A 26,148-nucleotide genomic window follows, 5' to 3' on the forward strand; every position below is an offset into this window, starting at 1 on the left:
ATCCCCTTCCAACAGTAACCCCCATCAATAGTAATTATGATGGATGCCTCACTGATAGGCTGAGGCACCCACATGCATTTGCACACAGTTCAAGGCAAATGGTCTCTTGCGGAGACTCATTTGTACATCAATCTACTAGAGCTACGCGTGGTCCACAATGCCTGCAGACACTTCCTACCTCACATAAAGAACGAATCAATTCACATAATGACTGACAACATTGCCTACATGTTTTACATCAATCGCCCAGGGGGCGCTTGATCTCACTCACTATGCACTGAAGGCACGAAACTGTGGAACTGGTGCATTCACCACTACACACACATTTTGGCCTCCTACCTTCCCAGTTGCCAGAACGCAATGGCGGACACACTAAACAGGTACTTCTCTCAAGACCACAAATGGGAAATGAACGAGGGAGTCCGGCAATCTGTATTCCGCCGGTAGGGCACTCCCCTCATCAACTTGCTTGCATCCCCAACAAACCCCAAATGTGCAATGTTCTGCTTGAAAGCAGGAATGGGACCACGATCCCTGGGGATGCCTTCCTCATTGCATGGGATGCACAACTGATGTGTGCGTTCCCAACGATTTCCCCTGATATTAGGTGTGATACACAAGATATGAATAGACAAGGCCAAGGTCATCCTCATAGTTCCGACATGGCCCAGGCAAGCATGGTACCCTTACCTGATGGGCATGGCAATATGTGGCCCTTGAGCTCAACCTTGCCATCCGGACCCGTTGTCTCAGAACAGCGGTTGCACGCTTCACCCGAGTATGGAAAAACTCCACCTACAAGCATGACTCCTGCATGGTTCCATTATGGCGAACTAGCCTGTTTGGAACAAATTAAACATGTATTACTAAACAGCAGGAAAGTGACCACACGTAATACTTACCTTCAGATGTGGAAGAGATTCTCCTCCTGGTGTCAAGAAAAACGTGTGACAGCCTCCACAACATCGCCACCATTAGTGTTGGAATACCTACTGGAGCTGAAATGCTCGGGTTTAGCAATGAGCTCAGTCAAAGTCCATCTCGTGGCCATTATAGAATTCCATCATGAGATTGATGGGACCTCGATCTTTGCACACCCCATTACTAAACGCTTTCTCGCGGGTCTCCAGAACATTTACCCAGAGGTTCGCTAACCTACGCTGGCGTGCAGTCTGGTATTGAAATGCCTCACCAGACCACCATTTGAACCCCTAGTCATCTATTCCCTCCTTCGTTTATCCATGAAAATGGCCTTTTTGGTCATTATTACTTCCGCCAGATGGGTGAGTGAGATAGGGGCTCTCATGGCTGATTCTCCCTACACGTTATTCTTCAAAGACAAGGTTGTGCTGGATCTGCCCCCAAAATTCCTACCAAAGGTAATATCATATGAACCAACCAATCCATCTTCCCACGTTCTATCCCAAGCCTTACGGGACTCCCAACAGAGGCCGTCTTGCATACCCTGGACGTCAGGAGTGCATTAGTGTTTTACCTGGAAAGGACCATACTGTTGCAGAAATCTCCTAGACTTTTTGTTTCTACTACCGACCATTCGAAAGGCTGCGCAATATCTATTCAAAGACTGTCTAAATGGATCTCCACATGCATTCAACATTGCTATCGTATTTGGAACGTGGACCCTCCTGCGCACATCAGAGCGCACCCCACATGATCAGTTTCAACCTCGATAGTGTTCCTGAACATTGTTCCGATATTAGAGATTTGCAGGGCGGTCACTTGGGCCTCTGTCCACACATTCACTGAGCACTCTGCAATCACTCAAGACTCCAGGGCTGATGCCATAGTTGGCCTAGCTGTATCTACCTCTATGACTCAAATGAACCCAAAGTCCCTCCTGCCTTCTGGGGGGCACTGCTCTACATTCACCTGAAGTGGAGCACCCACAGGGACAGCACTTGAAGAAGAAGAAGAAGAAGAAGAGACAATTACTCACCTTGTGTAGTAATTGAGGTTCTTCGAGATGTGTGTCCCTGTGGGTGTTCCACTACACACCCTCCTCCCCCTACTTCAGAATGTACTGCAGAGTCCTTACTGCGAAGAGAAGGAACTGGAGGGCTACCGTCATGCATGCGCTAGACGCGGTACCAACGGCACAACAAGATGCCTACTGTGCATGCGTGATCCATACGGACACTGCTACCATAAATCTCCGATCGACGGCGCCAGGACGCACTGACATCTGAAGTGGAGCACCCACAGTGACACATCTCTCGAAGAACCTCAGTTACTGCACAAGGTGAGTAACCTTTTTCTTTTTAGAGCTTTCAAAAAATAATACCCATTGGTTTTCTTTTCTGTCAGTTCATTCTTTTTGAAATCCACTTAATCAAATAAATGTTAAGATGTAACAGCATCTATGTTAAGTAATGGTTACATCAGATTTAGCAGTAGCAATCTTTGCTTGGATCCCAGCTGAAAGAAGACATGTTGTTGCCTTAGTATATACAAGTAAAATAATTCCAAGTGGTAGAAATCAGTATTTGACCTCTCTGTTTGGTCTCTCTTTCTTCACAGACCACCACACCTGGCAATCGCATGTTCAGTGTTGTTTGAACCTATGAGCTGTAGCCATTGTTTGTTTGCTGTTGTTTGTTTTAAATATTTGTAGTTTTTGTTAGTAGTAGTAGTGTTAGTATTTTAAATATTTTCTTGCCAAGGTATATTTGTGCCAGTGTTGAGAGTCTTGAGTCTCTGTGACAGCTATCCCATTGTCTGCACTGGGACATACCATGACCACAGGAATCAAGGAGGTAATGAAGGTCTCCTATACACAACTAAGAGTCCAACCTACCTTCTGTCCCTTCATAAGAAAATGAAGATAAAGTTCCTAAGCAGGTGTCTACTTATGTACATTCTTACCCCACTCTTTGGCAGTACCTCTTTCCATTGACCTCTGTAGAGTGTCCCTATAGCTTTTAGCTTAAGAGACATTAAAAATTGAATTGTGGAATACTGAGTTGCTTTAGAAATATAGCTAAAATGTTTCTGATGTCTACCGTGGTGGACTCTACCGGCTTTAAAACATTAGCCAAAAAGTGGGCATAAGGGTAGTTTTGAGCTAAACATGGAGTACTCCCACCATAGACTGCATAGAGCAGTGTCCACAGCTTTGTGCTTCTGGTCTTATTTTTTCTGCCTTTTTCCTCCTTTCCACTGGATCCATACTAATGCACACTCCTGCACGGGTTTAAATTTATTTTTTGTATGTGATGGATTTTTACCCTATTGGTTAAGGAATTTGTGAAAAAGGATTTTAGGATTTTGTTGAAATGTACAGAAAGTATCATGCTTGTTCTCTGCAAGTTAAACAGATAGCTGAAGAGCAGTATAGGTCCCTCCTTCATTGTGGTTTTACCAACTCTCATCCTTGAATTTCAGAGAGATAATTTCACGAGTCGGATTTTTTTGGTAAGAATATTAAGAAATATTCCTAGAATTATTTTTATCTGAAATCATATATGTTTCAGTATTCCAGTTAAAGATCCTTCTTCCGGGAATATTTTAGTTTGTAGTAATCACAGCACATTTTATGGTTACAAAGACAGATCACATGGCAGTCAGAAAATTGTATAATAATGGCAAAATAGTATCTTTTTCTGGAGATAAATTATTTTACTCCATAAAATCTTCTGCCTTCTCCAGGCTTGATTCTACTTTAGTAAACCATTCTGAGAAGAAATCACAATTAAAACTCTGTTTCAAATTACATATTATATAAAATACAGCTGAACTGTTACCATTCTAAATCCCTGTTTTTTAGAGGCTTACCACTTTTTGGAAGCATTTCTACTTTGGGCCTGCAATTTCTTACACTCAGCCCAAAGGGGCATAAGTGTATTTAGGTTTTGGGGTTGGGTGTTTTTTTTTTTTTTTTTTTGGAAAAGTAAAATCTGTTCAGCTACTGAAATGTCAGAGCAATGGCAACGAAGGGTGGTTTCACGTGTTAAGAAAATGGTTCGGACACACTTTTGTAATTCAACCATTTTAATTTTAAACTTGCCATGGACTTTTTCTAATTTTTCCAACTGAGGATTAAGTACCATTTGATATGTATGAAGAAATTTAGTTTGGAAATAGAAGTTAGATTTCCCCCCCCACTAAATTGTGAAGCGGTTCTACAACTCCAAATATATACGCTCATCGAAATAAACAGACAAATTTTTCCAAATATTTGAGGGTCAGACAAAGGAAAGGATTTTTACTTGTGTGAAAACACTGGATCATTGTATTCTTCTTTGAGTAGTGTCCCTATGGGTGTTGCACTCCTAGGTGCACTTGTGCCCTCTGCCCCTTTGATCAGAAATTTCTTATAGCAGTGTCTGTTTGGCCTGCACATGAGTGTTACTCAGTCTCTTGCTCCACACCACTGTGTGAGTGAATCACCATGAGTTCCTTCTCAGCTGCCTTCAGGGCCGGCTCCAGGGTTTCGGCCGCTCCAAGCAGACAAAACCAAAAAAAAAAAAAGCCGCGAACGCGATTTGCGGCGGCAATTCGGCGGGAGGTCCTTCACTCCCAGGCGGAGTGAGGGACCGTCCGCCGAATTGCCGCCGAATACCTGGACCTGCCGCCCCTCTCCGGAGCGGCCGCCCCAAGCACCTGCTTGAGAAGCTGGTACCTGGAGCTGGCCCTGGCTGCCTTGGTCTGAGATAGTGCCTTAACAGTTGACTGCATTGAGTTTTACCTTAGCTTAATTGTTCCTAGTAGTAGTTTTAGTTTAGTTGTAGTAGTTTTAAAAAATATATATTTCAAACTCTCTCTCTCTCTCTCTCTCTCTCTCTATATATATATGTGTGTGTATGTATGTATGTATGTATGTATGTATGTATGTATATATAATAGACAGTTAGCTTTTCTCCACTCCTTGGAGTTTTACTTCACTCGGAGGGTGTGTCTGGTTCTTTTGGTTTCAGGCATTGCTTGTCTTGTTGGGAGGCAATCCCGGAGAGTGATGGATACTCCCAGTGCATCAGTTGCCTCAGAGAATCTCGTATTTCCCCAAAGGGCAACTTCTGTCTGACATTAAAATCTAGAACCAGAAAAAAACAGGGAGATCATACTTCGACTTCTCATGATGGAGAGGTCGCTGCGCCCAGCCTCCGACCCAGGCCAGGGGACCCCCTATACACCAGCCTCTGAGTAAGTCTGCTGCCTCCACTTTCTCCAAACTGCATTCTTCAAGGGCATCTCAGAGGAGTACCCAAAAGACTCCCAAAGACCATCGCTCGAGTTCTCCAGGTAGGAAATCTACCTTGAAGAAGCTGTGGTCTCTGATAACTCCATCCACTTCAGCACCCATTGCTCTCTGACTCAGTGCCAATGAGACTGCTTGTTCCTCAGGTATCAAGGGCACTCTCAAACCTAAAGACTGTAAAGTCTTGGGCTCTGAGAGGTCATTGGTACTGTCAGTGGACCACGGTGGCAAGAAGAGCTCTACCTCTTCTCACCTACTACTGAAGAAGCCCACTCCGGGCTCGATTGGACTCCCTAGGAGTGGTCGAGATTCACAATACCGTCAACTCCCATCACACCCACCCAACTACATGAGGTTCCTCAGGGGGCTTGGAATTCTCCTTTTGCCAGGGAAGCATCCTGCTCCAGTTTGGGACTCCAATCTGATTCTTAAATGCCTTACAAGATCGCTGTCTGTACCAATGGCTACCTGCTCACTCCTCCATTTATCCATGAAAACAGCATTTCTGGTAGCCACCACGTTGACTCAACAAGTTGGAGAAATAAGGTCCCTTATGGTATATCCTCCTTTTACAGTATTCTTCAAGGACAAGATCATATTATGACCACATCCCAAGTTTTTACCAAAAATATCTTCTGAGTTCCATATAAACCAACCCATTCCCCTTCTGATTTTCTACCTTAAACCTCACCTAGGCAAAGAAGAGGCGCCGTTACATACACTTGATGTCGGGAGCCCTGGCCTTCTATGTTGACAGGACTAAACATTTCAGAAAGACTCCCAAAGTATTTGTCTTGATCTGAGACAGATCAAGAGGGTCTGCACTCTCTAAACAAAGACTTTCCAAGTGGATATCTGACTGCATTATTTATTCCTATCAATCTTATAATCTCCAAACACCCTGGGGTATACAAACTCACTCTACAAGGGCTATTCCCACCTCTACAGCCTTTCTCAAAAATGTTCCCATCATTGAAATATGTAGAGCGTGATTTGGACCTTTGTACACGTGTCTGCTGAGCACTATGCAATAACTCATGACTCTGCTTCCAATGCTGCGTTGGGCTTGGCTATATTTTCATCAGTATTGGACTGAACTCCAAAGCCCCCTCCTCCTTAGAGGGAACTGCTGAGTACTCATCTGATGTGGCGCACCCAAAGGGACACTGCTCGAAGAAGAAGAAATGGTTATTCACCCTGTGCAGTAACTGTGCTTCTTTGAGATGAGTGTCCTTCTGGATTCTCCACTACCTGCACTCCTTCCCCTCTACTTCAGAGTTCTCCGCTATGCAGCTTCTCGGTAGAAGACTGCGATTTGCCCATGCTATATAACAATGACACAGAGCACGAGACTGAGTAATATGCACGCGCAGGCTGAATAGATGCTGCTATGAGAAATCTCCGATCAAAGGTGCAGAGGGCACAAGTGCTCTTAGAGTGGAGCAGACATAGGGACACACATCTCAAAGAATCACAGTTAATGCACAGAGTGAGTAACCATTTCTTATATATAAGGCTAAGATATTTTCACGGATATTTTTAGTAAAAGTCAGGGACCTTTCCCTGACTTTTACTAAAAATAGCCATCACAAAATGGGGAGCCGCAGGACAGTTGCGGGGGCCTGGCTGGGAGCTCCAGGGGCTGCCACCACTAATGGGGGCTCGGAGTTTCAGGGTCCCCATCCCCCGCAGTTCTGAGCTGTGGGGTCCCCTGCCACCAGAGGCCAGGAGCTGCGGGGTCCCCCGTGGCCGCTCTGAGTCCCCCAGCGCCCATGGTGGCGAGGAGCTGTGGGGTATCCTGCACCCACAGCGGGCAGGAGCTATGAGAGTCCCCCCCCAGCCGCCCACGGTGATGGGGAGTTGCGGGGACCCCACTGACGGCAGTGGCCGGGGCATCTGGGTTCAACCTGCGGTGGCCGGTAACTGCTGGGTACCCACACCGCCTCAGAGCTTGGGGCTCCCGCTGCCTTGGGTGGCGGGGGTACCCTGCAGCTCCTGGCTGCCCTGGGTGGTAGTGGGACCCTGCTGCTCCCAGCCGCCTGCGGGCTAAAGTCATGGAGGTTTTCAGAAGTCACCGATTCCATGACTTCCGCGATCTGTGATAAAATTGTAGCCTTACTTATATATTGAAGTAGATGCACATAATGGGTGAATTGTTGCCCAGCCATTGGCCCTCAGAATTAGGGAACTGTAACTGGCTCCAAGACACCCTCATCTCCACTATGCTGAGCAAATCTCTGTCTCGGAAATCAAGCCCAACATATTGGATCAGTACTACAAGTACATTTAAATAATCTAAAGAGAAGGTAGGTGAGGTAATATCTTGTATTGGACCAACTGCTATATGAAAGGTGTATATAACTTCCAATAAGTTACCTCACCTCTGCCTTGTCTTTCTCATAGCCTGGGACCAATACAGCTACAATAAGATTTAAATAATCTAGATATTTTGTTGGGAGTTAGGATTTTTATCTCTTTTTTTCCCTCCTCAGATCATAGTCAAGCTAGTTGAAATGTCCACTGCAAGAACTGGAGTCTTTAATACAGTGCTTAGTTATTGCTGTCAGTCATGGTTATTTCCTACGTCTGATGACACAGGTGCTTTAGAGAATCCCTTCTCAAATGCTGGAAACTACAGTGAACTTATCACGGAGGCCTGTGTCTTTGGAATGGTATTTAGGCGAGATCAAAGGTATAAAATACCCTGCATTTAATTAGATTTTCATTATGTATGTGTGATTTTTATTTGATTTTTGTGCTTTTTAGCTACTCGGTTTAGTTTTTTGAGATTCACTTAATTGTGTTTTCTCTCTTCGTCTTTCAAATAACTTTTCATTTGAGAAGACTCATTCAGGATGTCCATGCCTTTGTAGAAAATCTTGGAGATGAATGTGCAGCAAATGTTGTCACAGAAAGGTATGTTTTTTATAGTTAACATGTGTGATAACTGCATCCTTCATTGTTGCTGGGGGTTGGAATTATATTCTTTGTATGTTCTTCAAAGCCAAGTTCTTATGAACATGGTCATAAACTCTATCCTAAATACTGGTAAATCATACATGTTTTAATGTATGTTTATATTCCGGGATTGTCTAGATAATACTTAATCCTGCCATCAATGCAGGGGACTGGACTAGATGACAAACCCCCACATGCATGCCATGCCCCAATACCTACAACCTGGCCCCTCACTCTGGGGATGGGGAACCGACCCCTCCCTGCCCTGCCCCGCCCCCCGTTTTCCCCTCCGGCCCCCTCTGGGGGTATCCCATAGAGAACAGGGGCCTGGTGAGCTCCGCCTCCCTACACCAGCCTCACCTCTCCTGCCACACGTGGAGTCCCTAAGGTAAAATCCATTCTCCTCTGCAAACAAGGGCTCGCTCAGCTGAAGAGAGCCCACTTAGCTCAGTAAAAGGAGTTTAACAGGAGTTTAATTGCACTGTTTAACATGCAATTAAAACTGGGATTAATAGCGATTAATTTTTTTGATCTCTTGGCTGCCCTAATTATTACCAGTATGTCTTGATCTCTGTTCTCTTGGTTGTAGACCACTCTTCAGTTTGGTCTAATATGCACAATTCAACAGCAAGCTCTGCCTCCCGTCATGGCTGTAGCTGAAAATTTGAATGAAAAACTATGGCCACCAGAATATTGATCCTTTGTGCAGCTTGACACACACTTCCACCCAGACCCAAGGAAATATGTCCTCCCTAGCACCTCTGCACCCAAATAGCATTTCTAGCTAGTTTCAGTAGCTACTTAAAAACTTAATTGACAATCGCCAGCCTTTACTTGACACTTCTAGGGGTTTATTGCTTCAGCATTCTCACCCAAGAGGGTCTCAGTTTACAAAGAGTTTGATATGACAGTCAGATACTCAGTTGTCCGTAATGTAATGAAAACCTGGAGTTGAGATCACTCACTCCAAAAGTCTCAGGGTACCCTTTCTTCTAATTCATATGTAATCAAACACCATTTTGTAAATGGAACATTTATTACTGGGGCCCTACCATATTGGTCAATTTCACAGTCATAGGATTTAAAAAATTGTAAATTTCATGATTTCAGCTATTTAAATCTGAAACCTCACAGTGTTGTAATTGTAGGGGTCCTGACCCCAAAAGGAGTTGTGGGGTAGGGGTTGCAAGATTATTGTAGGGAGGACTGTGGTACTGCTACCCTTACTTCTGCGCAGCTGCTTGTGGTGGTGCTGCCTTCAGAGCTGGGCAGCTGGAGAGTGGCAGCTGCTGGCCAAGAGCCCAGCTCTGAAAGCAGAGCTACCGCCAGCAGCAACGCATAAGTAAGAATGGCATAGTGTGGTATTGCCACACTTACTTCTGCGCTGCTGCCTTCAGAGCTGGGCCCTCAATCAGCAGTTGCCACTCTCCGGCCGCCCAGCTCTGAAGGCAGCAGTGCAGAAGTAAGGGTGGCATGGTATGGTATTGCCACGTTTACCTCTCAGCTGCTGGTGGTGGGGTTCTGCCTTCAGAGCTGGGCACCCAGCCAACAGCCGCCATTCTCTGGCCAAGCTCCTTAACTCTCCTCTCCTAAGGCAAGTTATCCATTCCTTTGATCATCCTCGTAGCTCTTCTCTGCACCTGTTTCAGTTTGAATTCATGTTTCTTAAACATGGAGAATGAGAATTGCACACAATATTCCAAATGAGGTCTCACCAGTACCTTGTATACTTGTAATAACACTTCCTTATCTCTGCTGGAAATACCTCGCCTGATGCATCCTAGGAATGCATTAGCATTTTTACAGCCGCATCACATTGGTGTCTCATAGTCATCCTGTGATCAACCAAAATACCAATGTCTTTTTCGTCATCTGTCACTTCCAACTGATACGTCCTCAGCTTACAGCAAAAATTTTTGTTGTTAGTCCCTAAGTGTATGTCCTGCACTCTGCACTATTAAATTTCATCCCATTTCCATTACTCCAGTTTTCAAGGTTGTGCAAATCTTCCTGTATGATATTCTGGTCCTCCTTTGTATTGGCAATACATTCCACCTTTGTGTCATCTGCACATTTTATTAGCACAGTCCCCCTTTTTGTGCTAAGGTCATTAATGAAAATGTTAAATAAGATTGGCCCAAGACTGATTCCTGTGCAACTCCGCTAGTAAACTCCTTCAGGCGTGACAGTTCATCTTTCAGCATGACACGTTGTAGTCTCCCCTTTCACCAGTTCCTTATCAATCTTTTGATTCTCATATTAATCCCCATCATCTCCAGTTTACTAATAATTATCCACATGGAACTGTATCAAATGCTTTACTGAAATCCAGGTAGATTAGATCTTCTGCATTTCCTTTGTCTAGATTTAGAAAATTGTTTATCTTCTCAAAGAAAGAGATTAGGTTGGGGTCTGGCACGATCTATTTTTTGTAAAACCATGTTGTATTTTATTCCCATTACCATTTTACTTCTATGTCCTTAACTACTTTCTCTTTCAAAAATTGTTCCAAGATCATGCATAAAATTGAGGTCAAACTAATGGACCCATAGTTTCTCAGATTGCTTCTCTCCCATCCTGCGGCCCCCCCCTTTTTTTTTAAATATAGGTGCTATATTTGCAGTTCTCCCGTCAGTAAAAATTCTTGCCTAGTGGGTTTGCAGTTTCATTTGCCAGTTCCTTTAATATTCTTGGATGGAGATTAGCTGCCCTCCTACCCTTGATTTTGTCCCAAGAAACTGCTCGAGTTTGCTTCCACCTTGGATGTGGCAATTTCTACTTTCATATCCTCATTCCCATTAGCTATCCTGCCACTGTCTCCAAGCTCCTCATTACTCTTAAAAACTGAGGCAACATTTTCATTTATGTGTTGGGTCATACCTACATTATCTTTAATCTGCACCCCATCCTCAGTGCTTAGTGGCCCCACTTCCTCTTTCCTTGTTTTCTTCTCATATATATGGCTAAAGAACCTTTTTACTATTGATTTTGCTTTCTTTTGCAAGGTCCAACTTTGCTTGGCTTCTGGCAGGTCTCACTTTTCCCCTACACTGTCTGGCCTCCAAGAGGCCCCTTTTCTTGCTGATCCATTGTTTCATTCCTTGTAGGCTTTCTGCCTGCTTATGTTCTTACCTTTACATGTGAGTAGTCCTGTTGATGTCAGTGGAATTACTCACATGCATAAAGGTAAGCATATACATAAACCTTTGCAGGAGTAGAGCCTATATGGCAAAAATCATTATTAGTAGACAGAGAAACATGTATTTTGTCTTGATTGTGGTGTGGATGAAGGAGGAATGTGGGGATAGGGGGAATTAAATGGTAAAAATGAAATTTGCAGTCCAGATATGGTTTTCAAAATGTGCTTATTTCTAAGAAAATATAAATGTTTTAATGAATGAAAAGCTATATACACACACAATTGAAACCTTTCAGAGTATATCGGCTAGTTACTTACATTGAAGTTGGTTGGTGAGTAGTTCACATAATTTCACTACATACAGCTTCAGCATCATACAAGTACCCAGTCCCTCTTGACAGATGGATGCTGTGACGCTAAAGAAATCTCTTTACGATGTTTCATGGGTATTTCATTTGTAACATGGAACTCTAGAAGACATTTACCTGCTGTTTGGAATGTATTTTGGAATTTAGATTTTCATTTGCCATATAATGTGATTAAAACATGCATATTCTTTTAACGTAATACCAAGTACTTGTGCAAAATATACTAACCTTTAGGGGTGTCCTCTGACTCTCCCCAGCTTCTTTCTGTCTTCATATTTGTTTTTAATAAAATGTAAATATCAAATTAATATTTTAGATAATAAATATATATGGGTTTTTATAATGTATGAGGTTCAGCTTGCTTAATATCTGAATTAGTTCATTCTCATTTTTGTGTTAATAAAATGTTTTACAGTACAAACAGAGATGACCATTATGTGCGAGTTTGTGCTGTCAAATTTCTATGCTGGTTGGATGGATCAAATACATTGCACAAGATGTTTATGGAAGACCTTGTCATCAAACTACTTGATAAAGTAAATTTCTGTTGTTATTTAATATAGATAATGTTGATATCATACTAATTAGTTGAAATATAAGGTACTCACAGTTCAAGGGGTATTATAGAATGGTCAAAATCTTTTTTTTAAAGCATCTCTAGCTTTGACTTCCTTATCCAATAAATAATATCTTTTTACCACCACCACAAGACCTGTCAGTGTGATTTGAATATTTCTGACTATATTATTGCTTGAGGATGAGATTAGAGTTTATTCAGCCAGAACTGAGGAAGTAACAGTGGCAAGTCTCAGGTTTGTTACTCCATTTGTGCTGGGCTGTTTTTTTCATTGCACATATTCAAAACATAAGCATCATTGTCTCGAATTTGTATTTGGCTTGGCGATGTTGAAAATGCTGGGTTTCCCTTGCCTTCTACTGTGTTGTCTAATATCTTTCATGTCCAATAAACTCTAGGCTATTCGTAAGCATTTTTAAGAGGTTTGGCTTATAAAAATAATTTTTTGGCTGATGGCAGTGGAAGGCCCAATCTTCAGCTACCCTATAGTTACTCTATCCCCCAGTGCTGGCACAAAGCATTCCAAAGCTGCCATGAGAGGATAGGGAGACCCTCTGGGGGCATGTAAGCTCCTATGGCAATCCCTTTCCTGTGTCTGGTGTAGGGCCTTGACCTAGGGCTTCCATGCACTCCAGCAGTCCCTGGCTACTGAGACATCCCCTTAGGGCTATCGGCAGCTGGTGTAATTTAGAGTAGACTTTAAACTACTCTATGTTCTGCTGGGTGACTAGACCAGCACGCAACTGGTTCAAGATCAGAACAGCGCAAAAGTGACTGAAAGCCAGCTTGGCAGTCCTTGGGGTGCTATTTTGGACTATCACTTGTTTTATCTTACAGCTTTGTAAAATTGTCATATAAACTATAATTCCAGATGAATTTCATAGAGTAGTTATCAGTGGTTCAAATTCAAGCTGGAAGGGAATATCAAGGGGGGTACCTCAGGGATCAGTTCTGGTTTAGTTCTGTTCAGTATCTTGATAAATGATTTCAATAATGGCATAGAGAGTACACTTAGAAAATTTTGTGGATGACATCAAGCTGGGAGGGGTTGCAAGTGCTTTGGAGGATAGGATTAAAATTCAAAATGATCTGGACAAACTGGAGAAATGGTCTGAAGTAAATAGGTTGGAATTCAGTAAGGTCAAATGCAAAGTACTCCACTTAGGAAGGAACAATCAATTGCACACGTACAAAATGGGAATTGACTGCCTAGGGAAGGAGTACTTCAGAAAGGTATCTGGGGGTCACAGTGGACCACAAGCTACATATGAGTCAACAGTGTAACAACACTGTTGCAAAAAAAAAAAGCAAACATTACTCTGGTATGTATTAGCGCAGGGGTTCTCAAACTGGGGGTCGGGACCCCTCAGGGGGTCACGAGGTTATTACATTGGGGGTCGCAAGCTGCCAGGCGGGTAGTATAGACCAGACCTATACTACCCGCCTGAATCGGCGGGTAGAAATCGACCTCTCGGGGATCGATTTATCGCGTCCCGTCGGGACGCGACAATCGATCCCCGAATCGGCGCTCTAACTCCACCAGCGGAGGTGGTAGTAAGCGCCGCCGACAAAAAGCCGCAGAAGTCAATTTTGCCGCCGTCCTCACAACGGGGTAAGTCGGCTGCAATACGTCGAATTCAGCTACGCTATTCACGTAGCTGAATTTGCGTATCTTAAATCGACTCCCCGCTGTAGTGTAGATGTACCCTTAGTATCCTTCTTAAGTTCAGTTACTTTTTGTGTGTGGATTTCAAAATGTAATTCTAAAAAACCAATACATTTCAGAATAATACTTGAAGAGCTATTGAAGAGACCACTTATATCTACTGTTTAATCCATTTTTTTAAATTTTAAAAGTTTAAAAGACTTATTACATGTACTTTGAATTTCTTTTCAGGATGAATTGGTGTCCAAATCTAGAACACGCTATTATGTGAACTCTTTACAACACAGAATTAAAAATCGGCTGTGGCAAACACTGCTAGTTATTTTTCCAAAACTTGATCAGGTATTACCTAATTGCTTTTATTTTTAATGGAATACTATGTAATTTTATGTAATTTTTGTTAAGCAAAATTGAATATATTAAATGGAGTAGGCAATTTCATAAATATTTGATCTATATTTGCACTTGGCATCCAAAAGTCCAGTGTAATATAAACTTCATTTCTGTAACATGAACTCTCATGTAAGATAGATTTTCTAGAGAGACAAAATTAGTTGTAACACTTATGTACATTACAACAGATTTGATTGTTAATTTATTTACATGAAGGCTGACTAATACAGTTATCTGTATGTGCTGCCTTAATGCTGGATCCTGCAAATGGACTTCAGTAGGTCTGGGATGTGAACAGGTTGGATTCATTTGCAAGATTTAGTCCTTAAATTCTGTATAGCCAACACCTAGATACTGTAGTGATTTGTGCCCTTAAATATCATGGACAGATGCTGATTCTAGTTTTCATTTAATAAAAATACTACTATTTAAAATATTCAGAATGTTTAGGATTTACTTTTCTAAACCTCTGGTGCTTGTTTGAATTTCATTTATTTTTCTTCCTAATGGAATATTTTGTACTGTTTGGATAATCTGTCATAATGTACATAAAAACACATGGAAAGAATTGAAAGAAGCCATTGAAAGAATTGTATAGGTGCTACATTCATTCTTTAGAACAGTTAGTGATGACCTAAATTCTGGCACAGCAATATAATTTTTAATTATGTAAAAGTTCAAAAGATACTCGCTCTTTATTCCCACTTCATATGAATTGGTTATATAAAAGAGTTGTTTTGAAAATAAGGTATTTTGTTAATACAGTTATAATTTAAAAAAAACAAAAACACAGCACTTCCTTGCTACCTCTTAACGAAAAATAAAGGACCACCTTCTGCTGTGTGTTGAGGTTAACATATTTGGCAAGATAGGGCAGAGGAGACTAAAGCAGCAGTTCTGCAGCATATTTCTTTTTGGCCCCAGATATTTCAGTATCTCCCTACAGAGTAGAGTTTTTCCCACATTGGTGAACATGTAGCATATAGATATTAAATGTATCTATTAAATATTGTTGCTTTGATTGTTCTAAGGTGTTTCAAACAAGATTTGAAGAACAAATGACTGTAAAGTTTTTGGTTTTTGTAGTTTAGCAAGATTTTGAAATTTATTGATGAAACTTTAGATGACTAATCAATGGGGGGGGTTAATTTTATTTTGCTCAGAATTTTTTGACTGGGACTCTTGACAAGATATTTCAGGCTGGATTTGGTAACAATCAAGCATCCATAAAATACTTAATAGAATGGATTATCATCTTGATTCTGCACAGATACCCCCAGTGTCTTGAAAAATTTTGGAATTGTTTCTGCTATGTAAGTAAGAACCTTGACATTCATTCTGTGTCTAATTTGAACAAATGTAAGATGTCTTCTCACATACATGGGATCTAATGCAATATTTCTTGTACATCCATAATTTTTCTTAAAGTCAGTAAGTGTTTTGAGTGCTTAAAGACCACAAGATCAAACCCACAGAATCTGATTCTGTGTGGCACCCTGATATGATACTTTGGTGTGACAGGGGGCTGTAACCCGCATGGATGCCTCCAGCTTGGAAATCCCCATGCTCGCTGTGGTTCCCCAGGAAGACTGGTATTGGTGTCAGAGCCCAGTAACATCCCTCCTGGCAGCCAACAACATAGGGGCTTTCAGGAGTATGACGGGACATGGGATGGCTCCACAAAGTCATTGAAGGCACTGTAAATTAAAACAGCCATAGGAACTCCTCTGTCTTACTGTGGGAGCCATGCCAGCCTTTGGACCAGCCTCAAATCTTGGAAGTACAAAGGTGTTAAAAAGTCAAATTTGTTTCCCCATCTAAGTTGGGGGGGAGGGATAGCTCAGTGGTTTGAGCATTGGCCTGCTAAACCCAGGGTTGTGAGTTCAATCCTTGAGGGGGCCACTTGGGGATCTGGGGCAAAATTGGTACTTGGTCCTGCTAGTGAAGGCAGGGGGCTGGACTCGATGACCTTTCAAGGTCCCTTCCAGTTCTAGGAGATAGGATATCTCCATCTGCGAAGTGCAGCACAGAATCTGGTTTCTAGTGTGCTTGTGTCATATAAGTAATATTCCCATTTATAAATTATAGCTTTTAATGTGGCCGTTTTGCTCAGCATCATGTTACCCAGTTATGAGTGTTGGAGACAAATTTTGAATATTGTTCACTTTTGTCTTTCAAGATATTTTGCATTTTCATATGTTGCTAAAAAAAAGTTCTTAAAATTCACCATCTTGAGGGGAGGAAAAACCTTCCAAACAAAATGTACAAATAAAGTAAATATTTATTTTAATCTTGATGGTAGATATATGGTAGAAGTGTTCAATAAATATTTCTGTTCTATATTTGGAAAGAAGTAGGATGATGTACTTGTATCCTATGAGGATGAAGACCTACTTTTTAGTCCATTCGTCGCTGAAGGGGATGTTAGATAACATCTATTAGCGATAAACATTTTTAAATTAGTAGGCCCAGATAACTTGCATCCAAAAATCGTAAAAGGGCTGACTGAGGAGATCTCTGAACTACTGATATTAACTTATAATAAATTGGGGAGTACCAGAGAAATTCCAGAAAACTGGAAGAGTGCTAATGTGCCATTATCAAAAAGGAAAACCTAAAGCTAACAATAGGTTGATTAGCCTGACATCAATACCAGCAGAATAATGGAAAAGTTCATACAGGATTTAATTGACAAGTAAAGAATAGGTCTGTAATTAATGCTAGTCTCAATGTTTCTATGGGAAATAGATCTTGTCAAACAACCCTGATTTCACTCTTTGTCAACCAAGTTTGTAATTTCATGGTAACTGCGTGGATATAATAGACTTTTCTAAGGCATTTGACTTAGTACTGCATGACATTCTGAATTAAAAACTTAGTATTATACAGTAAGCACATGTTAAATGGATTAAGAACTGGCTCACTGACCGCTCAAAAAGTAGTTGTCATTGGGGAATCATCATTGAAAGGGGGTGTTTCTAGTGGGGTTTTGCATGTCTGACACTATTCAATATTTTAATCAGTGCTCTAGAAATACATATAAAATCATTGCTGATAAAATGTGCAGATTACACCAAGATTGGCACAGTTGTAAATAATGAGGATAGGGCAGTCATAAAGAGTGATCTGGATTGCGTGGTCAACTGGACCTGTTCAAACAATATATATTTTAATACTCCAAATGCAAAGTTGTACATCTAGAAACAAGGAATGCAGGCCGTACCTACAGAATGGGGGACTGGAAAACAGAGACTCTGAAAAGGATTTAGGGGTCATAGTGGACAAACAACTCAACATGAGCTCCCAATGTGATGTGACAAAAAGGGCTAATGATGATCCATGGATATATAATCAGGGAGTAGGAATATGCAGGTGATTTTATTTCTGTACACATTACTGATAAAACCCAATACTGTATACTGTTCTGGTGTCCACATTTTAAAAAGGGTGTTGAAAACTTGGGGAAGGTGAAGAAAAGAGCCACAAAAATGATTTGAGGACTGGAGAAAATGCCTCGGAATAAGAGACTTAAAGACCTCAATCTGTTTAATTTATCAGAAATACATAGTAATCAAGTTGCATCTCAATTGCCTAAGTACCTTCACAGGAGAAAATATGAGGTACCATGAGGCTCTTTAATGTAGCAGAGTAAGGCATAACAAGAACCAGTGGCTAGAAGCCAAAGCCAGACAAATTCAAATTAGAAATTAGGTACACATTTTTAACCAGTGATGATGATTAACCTTTAGAACAAATTACCAAAGGAAGTAATAGATTCCCCTTCTCTTGAAGTCTTCAGATCCAGACTGGATGCCTTTCTATAAGATAAGCTTTAGCAAAATACAAGTTATACTTTAGTCCAGGGGTCAGCAACGTTCGGCACGCGGCTCACCAGGGTAAGCACCCTAACAGGCCAGGCCAGTTTATTTACCTGCTGATGTGGCAGGTTCGGCCGATCGTGGCCCCCACTTGCCGCGGTTCGCCGTCCCAGGCCAATGGGGGCGGCGGGAAGCGGCGCGGGCTGAGGGATGTGCTGGCCGTGGTTTCTCGCCACCCCCATTGGCCATCACATACAGCCCCCAGCTAAAATCTCTCCAGCACATTATCCACGATCTACAACCTATCCTGGAAAATGATCCCTGACTCTCACAGACCTTGGGAGGCAGGCAAGTCCTCGCTTATAGACACCCCCCCAACCTGAAGCAAATACTCACCAGCAACTACACACCACACCACACCACAGAAACATCAACCCAGGAACCAATCCCTGTAGCAAACCTTGTTGCCTACTCTGTCCCCATATCTACTCTGGCGACACCATCAGAGGACCCAGCCACACCATCAAGGGCTCATTCACCTGCACATCCACTAATGTTATATATGCCATCATGTGCCAGCAATGCTCCTCTGCCATGTACATTGGCCAAACCGGACAGTCCCTCCGCAAAAGAATAAATGGACATCAGGAATGGTAACATACATAAGCCAGTAAGTGAATCTCCCTGGTCATTCTATTACAGATTAAAAGTCACTATCATTGAACAAAAAAACTTCAGAAACAGACTTCAAAGAGAAACAGCAGAACTAAAATTCATTTGCAAATTTAACACCATTAATCTGGGCTTGAATAGGGACTGGGAGTGGCTGGCTCATTACAGAAGCAGTTTTTCCTCTCCTGGAATTGACACCACCTCATCTGTTATTGGGAGTGGACTACATCCACCCTGATTGAATTGGCCCTGTCAACACTGGTTCTCCACTTGCGAAGTAACTCCCTGCTCTCCATGTGTCAGTATATAATGCCTGCATCTGTAACTTTCACTCTATGCATCTGAAGCAGTGAGGTTTTTTACCCACGAAAGCATATGCCCAAATAAATCTGTTAGTCTTTAAGGTGCCACCAGACTCCTTGTTGTTTTAGCTAGTTCAGTTCCGATCAGTTTTTTTTCCACACTTTTGCTTTTTTTTGCACAGGGACAAATTGTCACGATAATTTTTTTATCTAGACTTAACTGAGAATGCAGCTTATTTCATATATACCATAGTATAGTTAGTATTGGTTAAAATATTTTACAAAAACGAACACAACATGAATAACTAAAACCATACTCTTGTACAAAATTACTTAATTTTTTAAACAAGTGTTGCTAACGAAAACATGTTTTTCCAGTAGAATGGTCATTGTGGTTACAAAGACTGCAGCTATAATTGGAGTCTATAGAACACTTTGTGAAATACAAAAAGGTGCAGCAATAACATTTTTCCATTTATTACATTGTGTTCACTTCAGGGTGAAGAAAAGCTTAAAACTAGCATCTGTACATTTTTATCTGTGTTGTCTCACTTTGACATTATTCTTGAAAATACCTCTGAGAAGGTAAGTTCAAATTACAGAAAACCAGAACAAACATTTAAAGGAATGCTCACAATTGTATTATATAGGGATTTTAAAAATGGGTTGTAATAGTTTCTTGGAATCTTGGAAATGTTTATTTCCCTAGTAATTTTGTCAGTCTCTCTCAAGTTGTCAAATGTTAACTTTTCCTGTGCTCATTGTAACTCTGTCAGTTTGCCACTAGTTTAGATGACTTCTGGAGTCTTTTGTACAGGATAAAAGTCCAAATGCATATAGAGACCAACCCTGCAAACTATTACTCATATAAGTAATCCTGCTATCTTCAGTGCCTTTTGTATAAGTTGTCAGGATCAAGTTAATCAGTGATAGACTATCAAAGTTAAATAAAGCTCTTCCCTTATTGTCCAAAATGTTAAATTAAAGGCGGAAATCAGAGAAAAACAAAATCAACCCTGAAGATGTGGTTGTGAAAGGTTTTTTTAATGTGTGTGTTTAGTGTGCTTTTAATATCTGATTGTGCCTGTTCAGTTTTAGGTTTTAATGTTTTAGATAGCATTGTGTGATGTTCAATTAAATTTCTGAGCCTAACATAGCTATTTGCCCTACCCCATCCTTTTGTGTTTCTTATGGAGCAGAAACCCACACACACTGCTGCCTTCTGTCCTCTTCTCTGTTTTGGACCACATATAAAAAGGAATTGTGCTTATTAAAGGATTATTGTCAACATCAAAATCACACTTGTGTCTGAAAAACATTTACCTAATATTATTACAGTTGGCATTTCAGATTACTGAGCTGAAACTGGTTGAAGGAAAAACATTCTGTTTTTTTTTTTTTTCCCCAGTTTGGTCATTTTGTGTATAGTCAGTTTTACTGACAACTCCCCCTCTTTCCCCCCCCCCCGCCCCAAAATAATATATTGGTTTCCTCTACAGTTTGTGTGAGAGCTTTCACACAGCAAGAGGGGAGAGAGATACATTTTTTTAAAAAATAGGAAAAGGTGATTTTTAAAACCACAATGGGAGGAAAATGTAGGGAAGGGGTATAGTACTTGACTGTTTTTAACTCATTTTTTGAAACTGATTAGATTTCAAGTTGACATTGTCCATTTAACTAATTGCTTGATGCAGACCTCCAGGAGAAGATGGCAGGCTTCTCCCATGCTGCCTCTCATACTTGTGAGGAGTTCCCCATAATCACCCACAAAGCAACCTCATTGTCTTCCTTCAAAACTCTACTTTCCTGTGATGTCTACAAGAAATGTGACAATGGTTAGGCCAGTGGTATGCTGAAATCAGAGCCTATCATGCTGATCAATATTGTCTCATTGTTTCCTGGTACTTCCAGTCTAGCTGAATGTATTCATCTTTTGTCTTATACTTAGGTTGCACATTCTTTCGGGCTGGGACTATCTTTTTTGTTCTGTGTTAGTAAGCATCTAGCACAATGGGCTCCTGGCCCATGACTAGGGCTTCTGGGTACCATGGTAATACAAATAGTAAATAATATTTTGGTGTGTTTACAAATGAAAGCCAACATGAAGTTTAAACATTTACAGATAAAAGTTGTATTTGTTTTTTAATAAGCTAAACAGGAGCAAGGCACTTTCATTCTGGAATAAGTGTCCACAAATGGAGTTATTCAGAAATGAATTAACTCCATGTACAGACAAGCTTTTGGTTCTGAAAGATGTGAACTGTTCCATTCATGTGAATGGGTTGTCAAGTCTGAAACTTAAAGCTTGCAATTTAAATGAAACTGTTAGGTATTTCAGTGCTGACCATTTTAGCAGAACACTAGCTAATATTCTTATCTCACAATCCCAAACTATTTCCTATGCTCTCCAAGGGCAAAATGCTGTGATGAGTCAAAAATGTAAACTAAAGAATATTTTTCCTTCTCTAGAAACCAATTTTGAAGAAAGCCCTTCTTGTTGTTCTACAGTGGTGTTTCAACCACAATTTCAGTGTTCGACTTTATGCATTAGTAGCCCTCAAGAAAATCTGGGGCATGTGCAAAGCATTGTGTGTGGAAGAATTTGAAGCTTTGACACCAGTTATTGAATCGAGTCTTCATCAAGTGGAAAACATGCATGGTGCAGGGTTAGTGAAATTCTTCTGATTTAGAATGCAGCTCTTCCATCTATCTTTGCTGGAATCATTTGTAGTGTCTGAGGACCTTCTTAAACCACTTGTCTAATCTTGTCAAGTAGCACTTGATAATCTTTGTGATTTTCATGTGTTTCATCTATTTAAGTAGAACACTTAGAAATGGAATTTAAAGATGTCATCAGCAGATAAAATGAAATTATAGAAAACTTCCTCCCTTCTCTGTGCTTCAGAATTAAAAGGTTTCATTTAATTTGAATCCTCGGTAGAAAGTTATGCATTCATCCGATAACTATTGTGCCTGTCTGAGAATGTGAGCAGACTGTTATTCAGACTATCGGCAGTGTAATGGAGATGAGCTTTAGTGGCTTGGGGAATAGGGCTTATAACTTTTTGTAGTCTGTCCTGAATTTTCTCATCTTGCCTCCCAGATTGAAAAACAAAGCTTATTAGCTAATAAATTACAGTAAATGTTTATTTGTTCTGTGCATTGTGAATTGGGGCTAGTTTGTCAATATAACATGTTTACAAATACAGGTGTTTAAACGTTTAATCTAACACACGGGTTGGCAACGTTTGGCACGCGGCTTGCCAGGGTAAGCACCCTGGCGGGCCGGGCCAGTTTATTTACCTGCTGACGCGGCAGGTTCAGCCGATCACGGCCCCCACTCGCCGCGGTTTGCCATCCCGGGCCAATGGGGGCGGCAGGAAGCCGCGGCCAGCACATCCCGTGCCGCTTCTCACCACCCCCATTGGCCCGGGACGGCGAACCGGGGCGAGTGAGGGTCACGATCGGCCGAAACTGCTGCATCAGCAGGTAAATAAACTGGCCCAGCCTGCCAGGGTGCTTGCCCTGGCAAGCTGCGTGCCAAACGTTGCCGACCCCTGATCTAACAGATTGATTCCCAAAAGATTTGCATTTCTTGGCTATATATAAAGAAATGCCAGTACTTGTGTGTCCCCTGCATGTGGAGTTACAGTAGAACCCCTATTTTATGAATTAATTGTAGATTGATGAGTTTGTAAAATTCAAAAGTTCCTAACATTGAACATCTCAAAATTACAGTCCGTATGGTGTATAAATTGCAGGATGGTGTACTGCATAGCCGCCTTCTTGGCGATCAAACCACTGCAAAGTGATTTTCAGTGCATTGAAGGCATTGGAATGTGAGTGGATGTTGACTTATTTTTCATCAACATTTCTCTCATTATGTGACCTTTTGTTTTTTTCTATGGAGGAAAAATGGTTCGTATAAATGGCCATTCATAAGATTGGTGCTCATAAAATCGAGGTTCACCTGTACTTGGCTTAAAGGATCATTCACATAGGAGATCCATGTTCAAAGAGTAATGTTTAGTGAGCACTACAAATTCCTTCCTGGGTGTAGGATCACATCACAAAACCTACAGCGAACATGTTGACATGTTACTGTAGTAGGGTCGCGCCGGGGCTCTACTCTCCGAGACGGAGGGGTGCTACACCGGCTCACTATAGCGCAGACAGTTAAAGCTCAGGTCCCTTTACGCAGGGGCTGGGCGCTAATCAGCGGCTTAAGCAGGCCCGGGCCCTGGGTCAGGGTGCGGCACAAACAGTCCCAGCTCAGGCCCTTGGATGCAGGGGCTGAGCAAACAAGCAGTTAAGGAGCCCAGGCCCTAGGTCAGAGCGGGACACAAACAGTCACAACTCAGGCCCTCTGGCGCAGGGGCTGAGCAGGCAAGCAGTTGGGGTAAGCCCAGGGTTCTACACCTGAGCGTCGGGTGAGGAGGAAGCCTGCCACCCGTGAGCGGGGTGGCAGGGGGGAACGCAGGCCCACCCACTCCACTGCGTTCCAGCCCGGGGCCCTAGCAGCGGTTACTGCCGCTGCTGGTCAGTGGGGTATCCTGACTGAAACACACTGACATTGGCTCACCGGCCTCTGCAGCCTGACCGGGGTCAGCTACCCCCGGGCTACTTCCATGTTCCCCCTCGGGGCCTACCTCGTTGGCGATGCCGGGTTCGGGCCAGTCCAGCAGCATCGGCTCCTCTGGTGCAGGGCTTGGGGGCCAGTCCGGCAACTCTCCCCCAGGGTAGCTGGCACGGGGCAGGCTTGGCTCCTCCTCGGGGTAGCGGGCCCGGGACAGGCTGGGCCAGTCCTCCTCGGGGTACCTGGCGAGAGGTAGGCTTGACCGGCGCGGGGGGTTAGCAGGCGGCTCGTGGCCTGCGGCTGTCTCCCAAGCGGGAGCTCGGCCCGGGACGTCTGCTCTCTCTGGCGGTCTGGGCCTCGCTGAGCTCTGCTGGCGGGCTTTTATACTTCCGGGTCGGGGCCGTGACCTCGGAGGCGCGGGCCCCGGACCCGGTGGCTCCGCCCACGCTGGGGTTGGAGGAAGCTCGGCCCTATCGGAGACGGAGGGGTGCCACACCGGCTCACTACAGTTACTAATACTGCTTCTGTTCATTTATCTCTCTATTCCACATCTAATCAAATGTGTGCAGACTTGGGTCTTTTTATCTGCCAAGACTTGAGGAAAAAAAAAGATATACTGGCACTAGAAAAAATTCAGAGAAGGGCAACTAAAATGATTAGGGGTTTAGAACGGGTCCCATATGAGGAGAGATTAAAGAGACTAGGACTTTTCAGCTTGGAAAAGAGGAGACTAAGGGGGGAGATGATAGAGGTATATAAAATCATGAGTGATGTGGAGAAAGTAGATAAGGAAAAGTTATTTACTTATTCCCATAATACAAGAACTAGGGATCACCAAATGAAATTAATGGGCAGCAGGTTTAAAACAAATAAAAGGAAGTTCTTCTTCACACAGCGCACAGTCAACTTGTGGAACTCCTTACCTGAGGAGGTTGTGAAGGCTAGGACTATAACAGCGTTTAAAAGAGAACTGGATAAATTCATGGAGGTTAAGTCCATTAATGGCTATTAGCCAGGATGGGTAAGGAATGGTATCCCTAGCCTCTGTTTGTCAGAGGGTGGAGATGGATGGCAGGAGAGAGATCACTTGATCATTACCTGTTAGGTTCACTCCCTCTGGGGCACCTGGCATTGGCCACTGTCGGTAGACAGGATACTGGGCTAGATGGACCTTTGGTCTGACCCAGTACAACTGTTCTTATGTTCTTAAATTAGGATCCTCCTGCAAATATTTGTGGTATCACTGAAACCCAAAGAAATAAAATGTTGAATGCAACTCCCTGCACTGTTTTAGGTGTTCGTAATTTCACTAACCATGGCAAGAGAAAGAGAAGGTTGAAATAATAGAGAAATTGATTATCTGCTATTTTTGCAGAGTATTTATTTGTAATTAGATCGACATGAACACTCCTCCTATTACTGGTTTGGGGTCTTAAGCAGTTTAGTTTGTTTAATTTTTCATTCATCTCTATTGTCACCATTCATAAGTCCTCTTATTCTGAGTTCCTGGGATAACTTTTGTTCCCCTTCTCTAAGAGAGGGTATGATACCTTTCCCTATCAAACATACTTATCTTAGTTACCATAATTCATATAAATATGTTCCTTCCCAGTTCCTGGAAACACAAAGTGAATTTATTTCCAGTTCATTGTATTCATAAATGAGTCTCATAAATATGAGTGGTTAATATATATTTAAAATAGTCTCTTTTCTATTAACACAATATATAATATATGCATTTAGACTGGACTTCTTTACTGTCAGACTGTAATAAGTCAACATGTAGAATTTTGGCATATATCTTACTGTATTTTTGCAATGCATAGGAATGCTAGAAAGAATTGGCAACGAATCCAGGATCATTTCTTTTTTGCAACATTTCATCCCCTGAAGGATTACAGTCTAGAGGCAAGTACAAAATACTGTATATAATAGTCAATGATTTTTCACTGCTTTGCTACTGTATTTGTAATTTGGACATTGTTCTACTGCATGATGAGTAATGATCAGTTGTAACTGATTTTTGGATTTCATGAAAAATAACTTCATAACGTTTTAGTGCATCTTAGACTAAAACAAATATATTTGGACTCAAATTATTTTTTAAATTATTTTTTTATAGCCATCATGGCTAGAAAACTAAATCAATGACATAGAAAACCCAAGAATGTAGGAGTGTATTATAATTGTTGTTGGTTAATCTGGAGGAAGCAGACAAGTGAACTCCTTTCTAGTCATATTTGTATTTGTTGCTCGATCAATTGTTTGCAGTAGCTCAGTTGCAGCCAATAAGACACACATGGGCCGCCACAACGTTTTTTTTATATGACCCACCTTCAGAATTTTATCCCGCTCACTCTTGCACTTGTTCTATGATGTGCTGTTAAACTGCTTTTTGGAGTGGCTTAGCTAAAAGTACTCACTTTCTGTCAGTTAAAGACAAAGATGCATTTAAGTCAGACTC

At 41.9% G+C, this 26,148-nt stretch overlaps 1 protein-coding gene across 1 annotated transcript in view; it reads left to right on the forward strand.

The window, feature by feature from the left end:
* TARBP1 (TAR (HIV-1) RNA binding protein 1) overlaps positions 1 to 26,148 on the forward strand; it is a 99,235-nt gene that overhangs the window by 57,676 nt on the left and 15,411 nt on the right. Inside the window, exons 18-25 of the mRNA XM_054022059.1 lie at positions 7,708 to 7,907; positions 8,060 to 8,131; positions 12,096 to 12,216; positions 14,155 to 14,265; positions 15,480 to 15,629; positions 19,607 to 19,693; positions 21,578 to 21,774; positions 25,511 to 25,592. Of these exons, the coding sequence (XP_053878034.1) occupies positions 7,708 to 7,907; positions 8,060 to 8,131; positions 12,096 to 12,216; positions 14,155 to 14,265; positions 15,480 to 15,629; positions 19,607 to 19,693; positions 21,578 to 21,774; positions 25,511 to 25,592 (1,020 nt within the window). The remainder of the gene's footprint in view (positions 1 to 7,707; positions 7,908 to 8,059; positions 8,132 to 12,095; positions 12,217 to 14,154; positions 14,266 to 15,479; positions 15,630 to 19,606; positions 19,694 to 21,577; positions 21,775 to 25,510; positions 25,593 to 26,148) is intronic.

This window comes from Malaclemys terrapin, chromosome 3, assembly GCF_027887155.1.
Source record: "Malaclemys terrapin pileata isolate rMalTer1 chromosome 3, rMalTer1.hap1, whole genome shotgun sequence".
In the NCBI taxonomy this organism is placed as follows: Eukaryota; Metazoa; Chordata; order Testudines; family Emydidae; genus Malaclemys; species Malaclemys terrapin.